Raw genomic sequence first — 16,380 nt, forward strand, 5'->3', positions numbered from 1 at the left:
ATATATATTTGTATACGTTACATATACTTTGACTGTTTTCATATATATGTCTGTATATTTCTATACTTTAATATATTTTATTTATACTTTTGTATGTTCTATAATTATGTATATATTTTTTGTATTTTATTTATATATTGTACATTTCTATATATATTTCCGTATATTTTATACACTTTGTATATTTTTATACATACTTTTATATATTTTATATGTACTTTGCAGATATATATATATTTTTATATTTTTGCATGTTTTATATATATCTTTATACGTTTCACCTCACTATTCTTTATTTATTTATTCATTTATTTCCCCTGTACCCTGTTTTTTTACTATTGTCTCTGTGTATTGATGCGGATTTTCCAAATTTTCCATTGGATAAATAAATTATCTATCTATCTATATCTATCTCTATATCCATCTCTAACTCTATATATCTATCCATTTCTATATCTATCATCTCTATCTCTCCATCTCTATCTCTATATCTCTCCATCTCTCTCTCTATATCTATCCATCTCTCTCGCTCTCTCTATATCCATCCATCCATCCATCCATCCATCTATAACGGCTGGAGGATTTTATAGATTTCTAGGGGACAATGGTTTAAGAAGGAAAAATTATGGAGGGTCAGTTTGAAACCAAAGACAAAGAAATTTGCGATACTCTGAGAAGTTTGGTTTTGTATTTAGTGAGAAAGTAGTCGTCTTTTCACAGTTCGCCCCCCTCCCTCCCTCCCTCCCTCCATCCCTCCCTCTTTCTCTCCCTCCCTCCCTTCCTCCATGCCTCTCTCCCCCCATCGTTGCTGCTGTCTGCTCGAGCTCTTGAGAGGCCAGAGATTTTCACCAGACAGGAGGCAGCAACAGCTTGGTGCTGCTTTCTGCGGCAGCACAACAGACAGTAGGCGGGTCAAGAAGCAGAGTATTTAGAGACGGGACTTGAACTCGGAAGCCTCGGTCACAAAGTCATTTCTAAATCGAGCACAATAGACGGGGGGGGGGTCATCACACTGAAGTGCTCTTCTCTGACCAGGATAACTTTATTCAGTCTAGTAGATTTCTGGATCAGATACTTTAACTCTTCTCAGATCTGTTTCTGCTCGTGTCTGGCTTCTGTCAAGCTCCTCTCTCTGCTGCTGTCCTCTACTCTGACATTGTCTGGATGTTAATGAAGCCGCTCATTAATTTGTATGGGTGAGAGCCGTTACCACACTCAGGACGGGGGTATTAAAAAATGGCCTTGGATATTGAATGAACACACAATGCCTGCACCAAGACCTTTCTAGACAGCAATCTGTATGCAAATACAGCACACAGGCGTCAGGTTATGCATCTTTTCATCATTTCTTCACCAGTTATATGAGTCAGTCCTGAGTTTTAGGGGAACTGGTCGTGATGTCCTGTCTGTGATCATCTTAGATTTTGAGGAAGGTCCTGCACCGCTGGAACTAGTTTCACCTGAGCAGGGGTTTGCAAATAAACACAGAAGGCTCTTCTTGTTTTGCATTTTCATCACATCGACACATATTTCCACAACATGATGATGAAGCAATAAACTTCCAGAACTTCGATGCCTACACGTTAGCCTGGTCTCCCAGCTAACTGTAGCTCTTCATAGCTTTCCTGCCTCCAAGTTAATAGTAGTTCTTTGTAGCTTCCTAACCTCCTAGCTAACAGTAGCTCTTCCTAGCCTCCAGCTAAGAGTAGCTCTTCCTAGCTTCCTAGCCTCCTAGCTAACAGCAGCTCTTCCTAGCCTCCAGCTAAGAGTAGCTCTTCTTAGCTTCCTAGCCTCCCAGCTAACAGCAACTCTTCTTAGCTTCCTAGCCTCCCAGCTAATAGTAGCTCTTCGTAGCTTTCTAGCCTCCCAGCTAATAGCAGGTCTTTCTAGTTTCCTAGCCTCCAAGTTAATAGTAGCTCTTCGTAGCTTCCTAACTTCCTAGCTAACAGTAGCTCTTCCTAGCCTCCAGCTAAGAGTAGCTCTTATTAGCTTCCTAACGTCACAGCTAACAGTAGGTCTTTTTAGCATCCTAGCCTCCTAGCTAACAGTAGCTCTTCCTAGCCTCCTAGCTAACAGTAGCTCTCCCTAGCATCCTAGCTAACAGTAGTTCTCCCTTGCATCCTAGCCTACTAGATAATAGTAGTTCTTCCTAGCTTCCTACCCTCCCAGCTAAGAGTAGCTCTTCCTGTTTCCTCTTTTGAGTCATGAATACAGACTACTGCCAACTGGTGGCTGAAAGTGTTATATATTTTCTTGTAGGTGCAGAACCTAGCTGTGCTAGCTGGATTTTGGCTGCAGTCTTTTTTTGTGGTTCGTTCAAGTGCATACACAGACACTGATGACTTGACACAACGTCACATTCAGCCTTTGTAGCCAGTAGTTCTTTAATGACAGATGTTTTGGTGTGTCTAGGCCTTTTATTTGCAGCATCTAGATGACTTTGTGGGAGTTAATTACCGTGACAGTTCCTTTCCTCTTCAGATTTTGAACTGATCAGAGTCATTTCACTGCTTAGACGTCTGATATTCAATACATAAGCTTATTCAAATGAGTTTATCTCCACTGTCAAAGTGTTTGTCTACGGTTGTGAACTCTCAGGAAGTTTCATCTTCTTTCTGCTGATTCACAGTCTGGTCCAGATTTATTTACAAGCCTTCCTCTTATAAAATATTAAAGCAGACAACACAGAAGACGACGGGAATCACGAATGTCCAGCGTTTTGAGTGTGTGGCTGCTTTAAAAGAAGACTCAACAAAGCTAGAGCTGCTGGCCACTTTCCAGCCCTGTTGACCTTGGACAGGAAAGACAAACACACACAGATGTCGCCGTCATCAACACACAACATCAGCGACCTGCATCCCACGTCCCTAATGAAGACGAGGAGGACGATGACGGAAATGCTGACGTCACGTGGACAGACAGCTGCACACACACACAGAGAGAGAGAGAGAGAGAGAGACAGTCATGACACACACCTGAACTGCACGCAAACACCGACCTTCATGAGGAAGAAGAGCAGCAGGATGACGAAGACGCTGACGTCGGGGTGCAGCCAGGCGGCGGAGCGTCCCAGGCCGATTGGAGGAGGGGATCCTGAAATCTTCGTCCAGGTGAAGTTGTCAAACAGGGAGTTGATGCACTCTCTGGGCATCAGCTGGAGACAGAGAAAGACAGGATGTGAGCTGGGATGAAGAAAGTGAGTTGTGGCGGTTTAACGAAGAGACGAGACGGATCAGAAAGGAAAGAGTTTAAGAAAGAGGAGGAAACAAAAAAGGGGGTGAGGAGAGGATGAAAGTCAAGTGGGATAAACAGGCAGGAAGTCATCCAGAAAGAAGCTGGAAGCAGACGGGTACGGGTGGCCGTGTCCAATGACTCACTCTCTTTTGATGACTCACCAAATGACTAATTCACTTTTCAACCATTTCGCTCCAACGTTCGCACAGATGCCTCTGAATTTGCTCGCTCGCCGCATTGGCACGACTCTGCTGCGGGCTAAAAACAACATCTAGTCGATTTTTTTTGTACTTCCTGCTTGAGTTGGGGGATGAATTGAGGCCCTGAAAAAATATATTAAGGCTCTGCTCAGTGAAAGGCAGGGCTGCTGGATGTAATAGGCTTCCCTGTTTCCTATTTGAAGTTCTGGGTTCACGTCTGGTTCACATCCCCCTTGCAGTGTTTAATCTCCCACCTCTGGACGGGTTCCAATCCCCGAAAGCTGCATTTATATAAAACATTTAAAGGGAAGAGGTGTATCAGTCAAACATAGAGGCTGTGATTGTGTGCCTATGTTAAAGAGGCGTCAGACATGTAATGAGAGTGTGAGGCATGTTAAGGTGTTACTGACTGACATATGCACACACACACACCTGCTTCACACTAAGGGATCTATTCTGAGCGTCTGAGCAACACATGATTAGCTTTTAGCTCTCAGTTGTTGATACGTCTGAGCCTTCACCTTGAAAATCCGGTCCTACGCGGAGCACAGGAGGCCACGCGGCATTTCATTCAACGCGGCCGAGGCTTCAGATGCACATTAATACGATGATTGTGCTCTGAATGTTTAATGGATAAATGGAGAATTCAGTTTGGTTTCACGCCCAAGCAGCAGGGCTTAACGGCTGACATCCCAAATGTTTAATCCCAATTATTTTGAACACTGAAGCAGTTTCAGGTTTTTTTTTCTAGCCCTCTGTTCCTCTTTGCCCAAAGACAGATTTTAGTTAGTGTTTGGAAAACTGTGCAAAATGGATCCATGCGATTTAATCATGCATTTGTTTTTTGCTTCTTACACACTTAATTAAAGAAGGGCTGCCAACATGGGTCGGGTATTTATATAAATACCCTGTTGCCGATAAAGTTGGAATAATTTTGTTTTTATTCCTACTTTTATTCCACAGCAGTGATATGTTTGAAAAGGACTCATCAAGAAAGTTTGTTCAGTCTGTCTCACTCTGTAACAACTCCACCCAAACACTAGTCGGTGCTGTGTTGTTTTTTGTTTTTGCCAGTCGTGTTAATATTTGTTTCCACTTCCTGCTTCACTTTCAACAATGGCAACTGAAACGTTCCCCAAAATCTAGCTGAAGACGAGTCGTACAAATGTTTGCATCTCCAAACCTCCTCAGTTAACCTTTCCTTGATGTGATGCATCTTCACTGATCCAAAATTGTGGAGATGGAGAATCGGAAATTAGCGGAAACACGCTACTACCGAGCGGACCAATCACAGCTCTTGAGGTCGGCATCGACGTGCATGTCAGGCTACGGCGTCAAATTGACACAGAAGCCTAAGTCTTCTAGTCTGTGATGATGCTTTACACCAGGAGTGTCAAACATAGGGCCTGCGGGATAAAACCGGCCCACCAGAGGGTCCAATCTGGCCCCTGAGATGAATTAACAATAATTACATAGAAGACATTAACTGCTATCCCTAATTTGTCCACTATGGAGGTGCTGTTTTTACAATGTATTTATACTTTTTGGGACCAAACCAAAAGGAAAAGTTGCCTTTATTTATAGGTCCAGACCCCTTGAGATAAAATTGGGAACTCTGACCTCTCCTGCCATGAACTGTCCGAAGCCAGGGGGGAAGGTCAAGGTGGCGATGACCAGCGTTACCACAGCGGGGAAGAGCAGCCGGCTAGGAGGAGAAAAAAAACATCAGTCATCAGTAATTATCCAAGTCATAAATATGTCTGACAACAAAAATATAACAGTATAGGGCTCACAGAGACTCACTGTTTGGTCAGGAAGCGGGTCATGGCGTTGGGTCGTCTCATGAACAGAACTACTTGTCTGTTAAGGTAGACGAAGAACGCCCCCAGGAACCCACAGGAGATCCTGCACAGATGAAACACCTTTGACTAGTTGTGTTTTGCGAGAAGGTAAAGGTAACACGCATGAGGACAGGTGGTTTAAAAGAGGAATGTAAAGAGCATACACCAATCAGCCACAACATTATGACCACTGACGGGAGAAGTGAATAACATTTAAACCATCTTGTGACAGTTCAATGTTCTGCTGGGAAACTTCTGGACCTGGCATTCATTGGTGTGGATGTTACTTAGACATGTAGCACCCACCTAGACCAGACCAGGCACCCCCACCCCATAGCAATGACACTCCTTGATGGCAGCAGACATCCCCAGTAAGATGCAACCACAAAAACACTTTAGGAACAACTAAAAAAAAAAAAGAAGAACAGCACAAGGTGTTGACCTGGCCTCCAAATTCACTAGATCCCAAACTGATCAAGTATCTGTGGGATGATCCACAGAGGCCCCTTCCCTCAAAGGCCCCCACACTAACAACAGGACACCCTCAGAAGGCCCATGCCCATTCTCTGATGAGTCACCACAAGGGAGACCTACACAATATTAGGAAGGTGGTCATAATGTTATGCCTGATCGGTGCATGTCTCAGCTGATCAGATACCTCACCCTATGATGGCGAACGCTGGCAGCTCTTGCAGGTCAAAAGGGAAATCCATGCGGAAGTTTGTCCTGAACAAAGCAGTGATGGTTACTAGAGGACAAAGAAAAGATGGAGTGGTGAAACGTGCACGCCATCGGATCAGATTCAACCCCATGATAAATATTATTTGTCCAAGATTCAGGGTATAAAAGCTGCTTTATATTTGCTGGGGGAGGACACCATCTAGTGGGAGTAGTAGTAATGTGGGGACACTACTTAGACACTGTCAACCATAAAGACATGCAGCTCTGCGTGGTGATGGTTACTGGTGTAATGGCGCCCTCTAGCTCATATCTGAGACACGTACCTGCATCTTTGTTAAACACGGACAGCACTCTAAATATGAAGGCGCTAAACGTAGCAGCAAAGTATCCTCTCCAGTAGTTCCTCACGGCAAAGTACGTGGACGTTACCTCTATACTGAAGAGCACACCTGGCAGGTAAAAGACAAAAATAAACAACAAATTAATCCAAGTGAAGTCAACAGTTTGATATTTCTTGCACTATTTGTGTACCTCCGAGTGGAGTCCCAAAGCAGCAGCCCACCCCAACAGCACAGCCCACTGTCAGGATGTCCGTGTAACAGTATGGATTCTACTGATCCAGAGGAGGAGGAGGAGGAGGAGGAGGAGGAGGAAGAAGCATCAAGACAAGAGAATAACGACATATAGATGAGGAGTATCTCTACATTTTCTTATAATCGCACCTATAGAATAATGCATTGTGAAGTCGGTCGTTTCCTGATATCAGCTTACCTGATAAACTCCTGAAAAGAAGGACATTAACCTGCTGAGAACTGCTGCACAGATGCTGGCAATGTGAACAAATGGGCCCTGGGTGAAAGAGGTAAATAACAAAATACATTTGAGCAGTAAATAACACAACGGTTAGATGAACTAAATGTGACTTTCTAACCCGTTGTCTCATTGTATTTTAGTTAGTTTTACTTATACTGTCTTCCTGTTGGTATTCCTTTGAGGTTAGATTACCTTTTGATTTGGACTGGGTTTGTATTACCCTGCTTTATCGTAGCAGCAGAGGTTAAAAAGTCGACTAAAAAGACAAACCCAAAATAAATCAGGACTATCTCCAAAACTATCAAGTCCATATGCATGACGCTGGTCTCTATGGATAGGTAAGACTTCAGAGAATAGATTCCCAGCGTGAGTAACATTGGTTAATTTGTGATCAACTAAAGGAGAAATTAAATTTTTTATCCTTGCCTAAGGTTTCTTATAGATTAGACAGTAGAAAACACCCTGATAACAGTAATATCATGCATAGATTCACCACTAAACTCATTCAGCAACCCACTGACTACAAGGGTACCAAGAGTTTATGGAAATACCACAACGGACACATATTCTACAAAAGGTTTTAGCAAAAATAGAACCAGGCGGACTCTCCATTTGGACGTTTCGATAATCCAAAGTAAAGGGAAGTAGGGAATCTGGCTACAAAATACAACAGAGTCTCACTACAGGAAGCAATGTACACACAATTCAACCATTGGTTTTATTTAGCCTGTACATCATCAAATTCCAGCATTGTGCACATTATAGAATCTATAAAAATGTTGATATTTTATCCATATGCATGTAATGCAGTACCACCATTAGCCCACTAGTTGGGGGCAAAGGACCATGCATGAACTTGGGGCTCAGATTCAGTCAGGCAGGTCACCGTGTGGTGAATAGTTGATGGATAATCACGTGGATAGTCTCAAAAGGACCATAAAAAGTAATAAAAACAATATCAATTGCATTTGTTGTCAACTGTTTTTGGAATTGATGAAATATTGAGTTAAATTTAATTGCTTGTCATCTCTGTTGGTTGATGCTAGCTGGTTAGCTCCAACTATGTGATTGCTTTGCATGAATGGAAAAAGTTGCTTCTCTAGCTTCCAATGACACCCAGCATGGTAGAGGGGACCAAAGTGGATTGTTGTGTTATATTTTGACTGTCCCTCATATTTATGGGGCTCTTGTTTTTCTTTTAATAACTAAAATATGCAAATGAGGAAGACACAAAGCTCTTTTGGTTCCTACTCCTGCCTCCTCCTGTGTTTTGCATTTGGGTCCACTGGATATCACAGCTTTCGTCTCGGTTCACCCACCTCTTTGCCTACAGGCATGCCGCTACCCAAGGCCGCAGTCAGGCCGATGACTTTAGCAACGAAGGCCTTGAGAGTCAAATATTCCTTCAGCACCACTCCTCTGAGGATGGTCTTCAACTCTGGGATACCAGAACCTGGGACAGAGGTTGAAAATTTAAATTGAAAAACGCTTATTTGTGTGAGCCCTTGAAGGACTCAACACATCTGCCTGCACTTTCTCTCTAAACTTTGTGGTTTGATGACCACCTCATGCCAAAAAAGGTTAGGACACAATAAGACATCAGTGGACACCAAGCATGGGAACTAAGGCACAAGGAAGAAGGGGGTACAGACCAATAGCTTGAGGAGCGACCAGGTGACAGAAGAGGGAGGAGAACAGGATAAATATGAGGGGATAGGAAACCCAGGCCAGGTACTGCAGGGGGATGTTCCCCTTCAGCTCCCCATGAATCCACTTATAGGCTGAAGAAGGACGGTGGAGTAGGAAGGAGGGAAAATAAGACAGGAATAAAAGAACCGAACGGGACTCAAAGGGAAATAAAGTGGTGAAAGGAAACAGAGGCGAGAAGGGTAGAAGTGTGGCGTAGTGGGCTCTGGTGTCATACCCTGCAGGCTCTTTGCACTGGCATAGTCCATGGTCCAACTGACCAGAGCCATCGTGATGCCCAGCATAACCAGGAAGATCCAGTCCTCTCCGAGTCTGGTCACAAGGAACCGTTGCACCCGCGCTATGCAATCTGTCAGAACCAAACAGCACAGAAGCTCACGAAGAAGAACAAACAGCCTCCACACATGTCTTTATTTTTATTTAATCTCCTCTCGGTGCTGCTCACCTCTACACTTGGAGTAGGAGCGCTTCTTCTTCTGAGAGGACGTAAGGTCGGGTTCGGCCATTTGCTCATCAGCAGCCTCCATCTCCATGTTGGCCTGCTGCCTGTTCCTCTGCCTGCTGTGGTAGCCGTGCTGATGAGCGTGCCGACCGTGGTATCCATTCTGGCCGTGGCCGCGGCGACCATGCCGCGTCCTGCCGTGGCTGCGGTGATGGTTGCCATGCTTCTGGATCTGCCTCTCCGTCAGTAGGCGTGTGGCCTCCCGTCTGCCCGAGCCTCCTTGGTGCTCTTGGTACTCCCCATAGAGCTGTCAATCAATCGGTAAACCGATGCATTAATCAATACAGAGAGAGAGAGACAATCGTGTCGTTCATTCATTAGACGTGGACATGTACAGGTAGTCCCCTGAGCAAGTGAGAATACAGAGTGTGATAGTACTCTTATTTTGGCTCCCCCGGCTGAGAGGGGTCCACTTTAAAAATAGACAGGACCACGTGTCGACCCAAACAGCTCTGATGGAAGCGGAAGCATGTACGCTGCCTCTAGATTTATCACCTCTGGACAGACGCCATGAAAACTGTCCTGGAACATCTGGGGAAGACATTAATTCCCATGTCTCTCGCTCACTTCACTCACTAATATCCTGGCTCTATCACTACAAGATCTTCTTTTTAGTTTGGCCTTTCTTGTTCACGGCCAATTTAATCACCATTTAACCTAACGAGCATATCTTTGGACAGTCGGAGGAAGCTGGAGTACCCGGAGAGAACCCATGACCAGACACAGAAAGGCCCCAGTCGGCTGATGGATGGCCAATTCAATGTTCTGCTGGGAAACTTCTGGACCTGGCATTCATTGGTGTGGATGTTACTTAGACGTGTAGCACCCACCTAGACCAGACCATGATCTACAGAGGACCCTCCCCTCAAAGGCCTCCCCACTAGCAACATTCGGTTGATCAGACACGACAGGACACCCCCAGAAGGCCCATGTCCATTCTCTGATGAGTCACCACAAGGAAGACCTGCACCATATTAGGAAGGTGGTCATTATGTTATGCCTGAATCTGGCTACACTGGACTAAACATACCACGCACGTCCAAATACAGTAAAAGGAAGCTGGTGTACCCTGTGTGATATTTCAGCACAAGCATCTGACACGTGTTCTTCACACTATATGACAATAGCGCCCCAGGAATATAAGCGACAAGCTGGTAAGTTGTGTGCGTTGCTGACACTTTGTAGGTCCACGCCGTAGCCTTTCAACAGCTTCTAATTTAGTGGGCTCACGGACAGACAGACACACATGCTGTATGTACAGTCAACGCCCGGTGAAACCTGAGCAGCGCAATACACAATGTACCGTAACTGGAAGCCGACGTGGACTCAAACAATACGAGGCACAGATGTCTTGACTTGTATTGTTCTGCTGAGCCAAGCAACAGTTTACTTAGATTGCACAAAAGATTGCTTCAGAAAACAGAAATGTATATGATGCACTGACTGAAGATGTACTGATGAGAGTTTAAGACTCAAGAAAATGTTCTCAGTCATCCAGGTCGTGGTTTGAAAGACGAGTAAGGGAAGCCATCAGTGTCAAATTGGAAAACCCCGCTCCCATACTAGGGGGAGCTGGACTGAGATATAATCTGCCATCAATTTACGACACAGTCTGAACATCTGTCACCCAAGGTTCACACCTTTCCATTCATTGAGGAAAGAAAACACCACCCACAGATGTTTCTTTTTAAACCCCAACATACCACTAGTCTTTTAGAACTGAAGACCTGGATGAAGAGAAGATCTTAAAGAAACTCTACGAGTCCCATCAACATCAAATGCATTTCCTAAGATGACAGTTCTCAGCTCTTGCCCATACTCAACGATGTGCTGTTGCATGAACCAAATATCCCCACTTACTGTAAATACCTCCTCCCCCGTTTACTATGCAGAGCTGTCACGATTAGGAAAATAAAGACCGGATGCCATGCACACTGTAGTTTCTGCAGAGAATCCCACAATGCAACATGCTTTACTAAGTTTACAGGGTCAATAAATGCTGATGCAGGTTCTGGAATTATTAATTTAAGGCCCATATTTTGACCTGAAACTCAGTTTTTGAGTAAATCTCTTGGGTTTAGAGGTCACACCAGTTTCGATGTCACACAATAGTTGACAAATCTTGACTGACAGCTTGTTGGTCATTTGACAACGTGGCTATGCTTACAAGACCAATATGATCAGAGATTTCAGAGAATTCAGAATTGTTTTTGACAAGTGCAAAGTGGTTCTGCACCAAATCTGCTGGAGTATAACAGAAAAGTTTAGAAAGACGAGATAGTTCAATAGGAGAAGATGACCAAGAAGATCTTTTCAAACACTTATTTTAACAACTGGTTGTTTTGCTGCCTCCATGTTTCTGTTTTCTCCTGGAAACTTCTCACCTGGATTTTGAACTTATTTCTTTTTTAAGCAGAAATTAAAGCTTTGGATTTATACCAACGAGAGAGAGAAACCATCAGATCAAGTGTTTACTCGATTAATAGGAGATCAGATTTTCCTACTGAGTGGACTATCAAAGATGTACATCACCCCTCTCAATCTGATTAAAGATTCCTTCTGTTGTGCAATATTAAAGTTTACAAAAGCAGGGTGGATTATGTTCATAAAACTCATCACCTCTGTTTGATTTGATTGGTAGAGACAGGTTTTAATGTTTGGAAATGTAATAGGCTGTTCACTATACTGCAGGGCAGGACCACCAATATGGCTGCCTCAGTCCGTTATGTTGTCAGAAATCCAATGCTACCACTCTGTCCCTCCTTTACCTCTTCCATGTTTTCCCTTCCGACCACTGAAACTCTACTCTGCACTAATCGCTCGTACTCCTTCACCCTCCCTCCGTCACTGAACCCTACTCTTATACTCTTTCTTTCTCTCGCTCTCTCTGAAACACTACTCTGGACTAAATTTAGTACCAATGTGATCCAATATTCCTCATTACGCTTCCCACACCTCTCCCTCACCGTCAGCGTACCTTTCAATGCCTCATCGTATTCCTCGGTTTCTCCGATGTCTCACTCTCTTCTACCTTCCTACAGCTGTCTCCTAGTCCCTCAAGGACATGTGGACAGGACGTGGGAAAAACCTTCCAGCTGAGCGTTTTACTTAGCCTCTGGAAGGATTCAGTTCCTGTCCTGCTTATGGACACTTCCCCACTCTTACCTAGGGCTACGTATCGTTTTTCCACACTACTGCCAATGCAATATCAGCGTTGTGAGAAATAAATAAAGTGTTTATATTGTATGCTGTTGAATTCCTGCCCTGTTAGATTTTTCTCCTCTCTACATGCAGCCAGAGACACAGGACACAACCAAAACCATATACATAGAGAACAATGAAGCTCAAGTTACGCAGCATAAAGACTATTTGGTTTCTTTATTGCATTTACTTTACAAAATATGCATTTACTTTTGCATTAAATGCATATTTTTTATTTGTAACTAAAAATGTGTTTTGTTGTATAGGTTTCCTGCAGAAAGGTTTTGAAGCTCAGTGTGGCGTCTCCAGCCGCCGCCAACTTGGCAGTGCCTGACTCCACCTGGCTCCCAGCTAATTAAAAAAAGAATCAAAGAGGTGGAGCATTGGTGGAGCTAAGGCTAAAGCTAGTAAGCAATCTATTAAATCACTTACTTCCTAAATTATCTTTACAGTGACCACATTATAATTAATTCTGAATTGGTGTCTCTTTTTGCTAATTTTTGGTCTCCACCAGCTGCTGAGGGCAACACCTGGCCCTTTGGCTACCAAAACTTTCAGCTATGTTCACTAGCTAGTTGCTATTTTTCTTTCTTTCTGTGCTTAGGTGCTCAACATGCAGGTTTTTTTTCCTGTTGTTGCTATAAACAGCTGCTGGAAGCGATGTGGATGTGAACCACTGTAACTATAAATAAAGATGGATGAACCCAAAGCTCCGTGTGGTGTCCCGGGCCATCTACATATTGGCAGTCTCTGACTTCAACTTAAAAACTTGAAGATGGAAGTCTATGGAGATTGACTCACTTTTGGAAACAGCCTCAAGTGGACATTAGAGGAATTGCACTGGTACTTCCGCTCTGGTTAGTGCTTGGTTTATAATCTTACGAATCACACGCCAGAGTCCCAGTATTTTCTTTTTTCAAAATCAGCGTTGGCAGGAATGGTAATGTAGGGTAACATGTGACTTTATAATAATTAATTGTCAGGAATCAAGCTTTAATGAAAAGCATTGAATTGATGCTAACAATTGTTTAAACTTTCAAAAAGCATTGAGGTGAAATTAGAACAAGCAAACAGTCCAAAGATATATGGCCAAGGGATTCCACACATACGAGGTATGTATGTGAAGATGGTGAAAGTTAACAGTAATAGCTGAAGTCGTGAAGGTTGCTTTGTTTAAAAATAATGAACATGGTGTTGCAAATGTTACCTCCATCAATCCATCTATTCATCCATTCATATAAACACTGAAAAATATGTCTGCCTTTGTCTGTTTCCTTTAGAGTTTGTGTTGAAATCTGTCTTTTCTCTTTGATTTTTAACAATCATCTTCACATTTACTGTATTTATAGCATCTTCAAAACTAGCTAGTTTGTTAGTTGGTGGTAATTAGATCTTACTTCTAGCATATCATGTAGATAGTTGAGTTGTACTGAGCTGATTTTTATTTCCAGGACCAAAAATCATGACAGATGTTATAAATCATGATATCTGACCTTGTGAAAAATCTTGAAAACTAGAATGAAATATTATATTTTGCACTCCTTGTTGGATCGTATCTATCGTGCATTAATTCTGGATTAAATAATCCGACAGTGAAGACAAACAGACACCTTGAAATACGAGGAAAAAACAGATTTCCTGAATGAATCATGATGCAAGAGGAGAATAATTGCAGCTATTTATCTCAAAATGAACCAAATATTCCTATAATTTGTTGCTGATGTTCTGGGAATTCAGTTTTCTCTACATCTGGACAAATATTTAGCACCAGCAGGATCTTCTTCTGCTTTACGAGAAATTTTTCTGAGAACGTACCGATGTGTTTTTAAGCCGATTGACATCACTTTGTGGGATCGCTGTCATTGAGAGGCCCTCTGACGTCCACAGACTGAATGCGAGTGCATGCCATTATAAGCTGTCATTTGAAGTCAAACCTAACGCATATGAAGGTCTTCTAAAATAGAGAAGGGTTTAGCTCCATACATTCCCTACATGACTGCTAACTCCCACAGACACGTGTCCCGTCTTTGTAGCAGGCTGCCGTTAGGAAATTCAAAAACACACACAGGAAAAAAAACAAAAAACGTGACGCAACCCGTCTGCTTATAGTCCCGCTCCCACGGGTGGCAACACAAGGCTTACAGCAGTCAGCGTATTCTTCAAAAGCACACTCACAGGTTAGATGACTTTGCATCCCATCCCATCCCATCCACCCCACCCTTGGACAGCACACAGGAATAAATATTTCAACAGCCATTAAATTCTATAGGTCACCGTGATCAGCAGCCCTCACATACCGGCCAATCAACACCACGGAGGCAGCTCTGTCGGATTAGCCTTTGTCTTTCTGGCCTTTCAGTACAACTTCACTCCACAATGATTCACCGATCACAACAAAGACAACAGTTCCAGGGTTTAAATCGCAACCGTCTCTATGAGGCTGACGTTATCCACGTGAAGCTACACATGAAGTCAAAGCTTTTATCACTCCTCGAGCGAGAAAACTGACTTAAAGTTTTTGTTTCTGCCTGATTTGCATTTGCCATACAGGTTTTCTTTTTATTCTCTGGACTCAGTTTGTGTACCCAGAGCCAGGAAATTATCTTACGGTTATAATATTCTGCAACAGAGCATCTTAGCCTGGATTTATCAGGATATGAGTCTGCTATCACGCCATTTGGATTCAATTATTGTCCGTGTTTTCAATCTGCAATACAATCTGCAAGCAACTGGACAGCCCTCCGACCAATCAGAGCCATTTTTGTTGTAAACAAATTCAACTCCGCTCAGTTGATTGACCAACTTCCACCCGAGCGACACTTTCCTCCATAAAAAGATTGTGGACGGGGAAAGTTTCGGGCTGACTTCCAGACTAAGAACATCTGGAAGTCATAATAATAGTAAAAAAAAAAAAGAGAAAGAACTCCAGATGTCCACAGACACCCTTCACGCTGCCTTGTCCCAACGCGAATGCCGAAGATTAGCACCGCTGCAAATGCGCGATCAGGTTTCCAGTCTCTGGAACACACATGGACCCGCATGCATGCATGCAGGACACACTAAAACACAAAAGGAAGTCATGCAAAAATGCCAGGACGCTTTGTGTAAACACACTTTCACACGCAGAGACATGCAGACACTTGTCACTCTGACATGTGTTCAAACCAAACAGGGATTAAGGAACAAGGCGGGCGAGCAGCAAACAGGTGGCAAGCAAAGAAACTACTCTCATGGTGTGTATGTGCGTGCATGCCGAGGGGTCTGGGGGTGAAGGAGGTACGCAGGCAGCGTCTGAGCACCTGTTGCATGACCATGTGTGTTACACGTCAGCTAATTGGTCTCACACATGAAAATAAGTGGATCAATCACAAGCCATCCGTGCACACGAAGGCTAGCGATACAGGTGCGTCATGCAAGGGGGACACCGGGCAGAGACGGACACACGACAGGACGGGAGTAAACACACAAAGGTTGATGTAAAAATAGACAAATAGACGAGAACAAAAAAAGCAAAAGACAAACACGGAGCAAAAGAGACAGAGAGGGACACTGACCAGGGTTTGCTTGTATCTCAGAGCCTTCCTTTCCGACGCATCTGCGGCCATTGACACACTGTCACTGACCCAAAAATAAACCCACCCGCTCACCGTCTGTCTCAGCATTACCAGGACTGCTCGGGACGCTCAGCCAGGACGCTCTTTCACTCTGTCACACACACACACACACACACACACACACACACACACACACACACACACACACATTGTGTAGTACTACTAGCTAACAGCCTGTGAAGACATCAGAACTGACAAGAAAGGCTAAATGCCAAGTGATTTAAGTACTTTAAGATTTAAAAGAGGCCACTCAGGTGTCAGGTGATGGACCAGAGAAAGGAACTGCACACTAATGAAAAGACACGGAGGTACAGATTCTGGCTTGTCCCGAAACTCCATCAGCTAATATCCTTCCTGAGGTGTCACCTCTTTGTTGTTGCACTAGCAGCTCCTACTGGCAGGTCAGAGCACCTGTGTGAAGGTGGGTGAAGCCTTGAGTGAAGCCCGAGCTAGCAGGTGAAAAGACTGATTGCTCGGTCACATTTTAAAGAAACAAACACGGTACTAGTCGCCCTACAGCCTTCCTGGATGAGTCTAAACGTGCATGTGCTTCCTAGCGTTCAATAATCAGGATTCTTGGTCTTAAT

The 16,380-nt window shown here is 43.6% G+C and overlaps 1 protein-coding gene across 1 annotated transcript in view; it reads right to left on the bottom strand.

Annotated features, from left to right (window-relative positions):
- The window catches only part of LOC311501408 (chloride channel protein 1-like), a gene marked incomplete at its 5' end in the record, with an annotated part of 34,881 nt that extends 19,097 nt beyond the window's left edge, over positions 1-15,784 (bottom strand). Inside the window, 12 exons of the mRNA XM_084563207.1 lie at positions 2,999-3,154; positions 5,055-5,139; positions 5,238-5,339; positions 5,939-6,023; positions 6,280-6,405; positions 6,488-6,566; positions 6,728-6,805; positions 8,089-8,222; positions 8,422-8,550; positions 8,694-8,825; positions 8,922-9,225; positions 15,734-15,784. Of these exons, the coding sequence (XP_084419333.1) occupies positions 2,999-3,154; positions 5,055-5,139; positions 5,238-5,339; positions 5,939-6,023; positions 6,280-6,405; positions 6,488-6,566; positions 6,728-6,805; positions 8,089-8,222; positions 8,422-8,550; positions 8,694-8,825; positions 8,922-9,225; positions 15,734-15,784 (1,461 nt within the window). The remainder of the gene's footprint in view (positions 1-2,998; positions 3,155-5,054; positions 5,140-5,237; positions 5,340-5,938; positions 6,024-6,279; positions 6,406-6,487; positions 6,567-6,727; positions 6,806-8,088; positions 8,223-8,421; positions 8,551-8,693; positions 8,826-8,921; positions 9,226-15,733) is intronic.
- Positions 15,785-16,380: the final 596 nt, after the last annotated feature.

The sequence above is a fragment of the Chelon labrosus genome, assembly GCF_963514085.1.
Source record: "Chelon labrosus genome assembly, chromosome: 16".
In the NCBI taxonomy this organism is placed as follows: domain Eukaryota; kingdom Metazoa; phylum Chordata; class Actinopteri; order Mugiliformes; family Mugilidae; genus Chelon; species Chelon labrosus.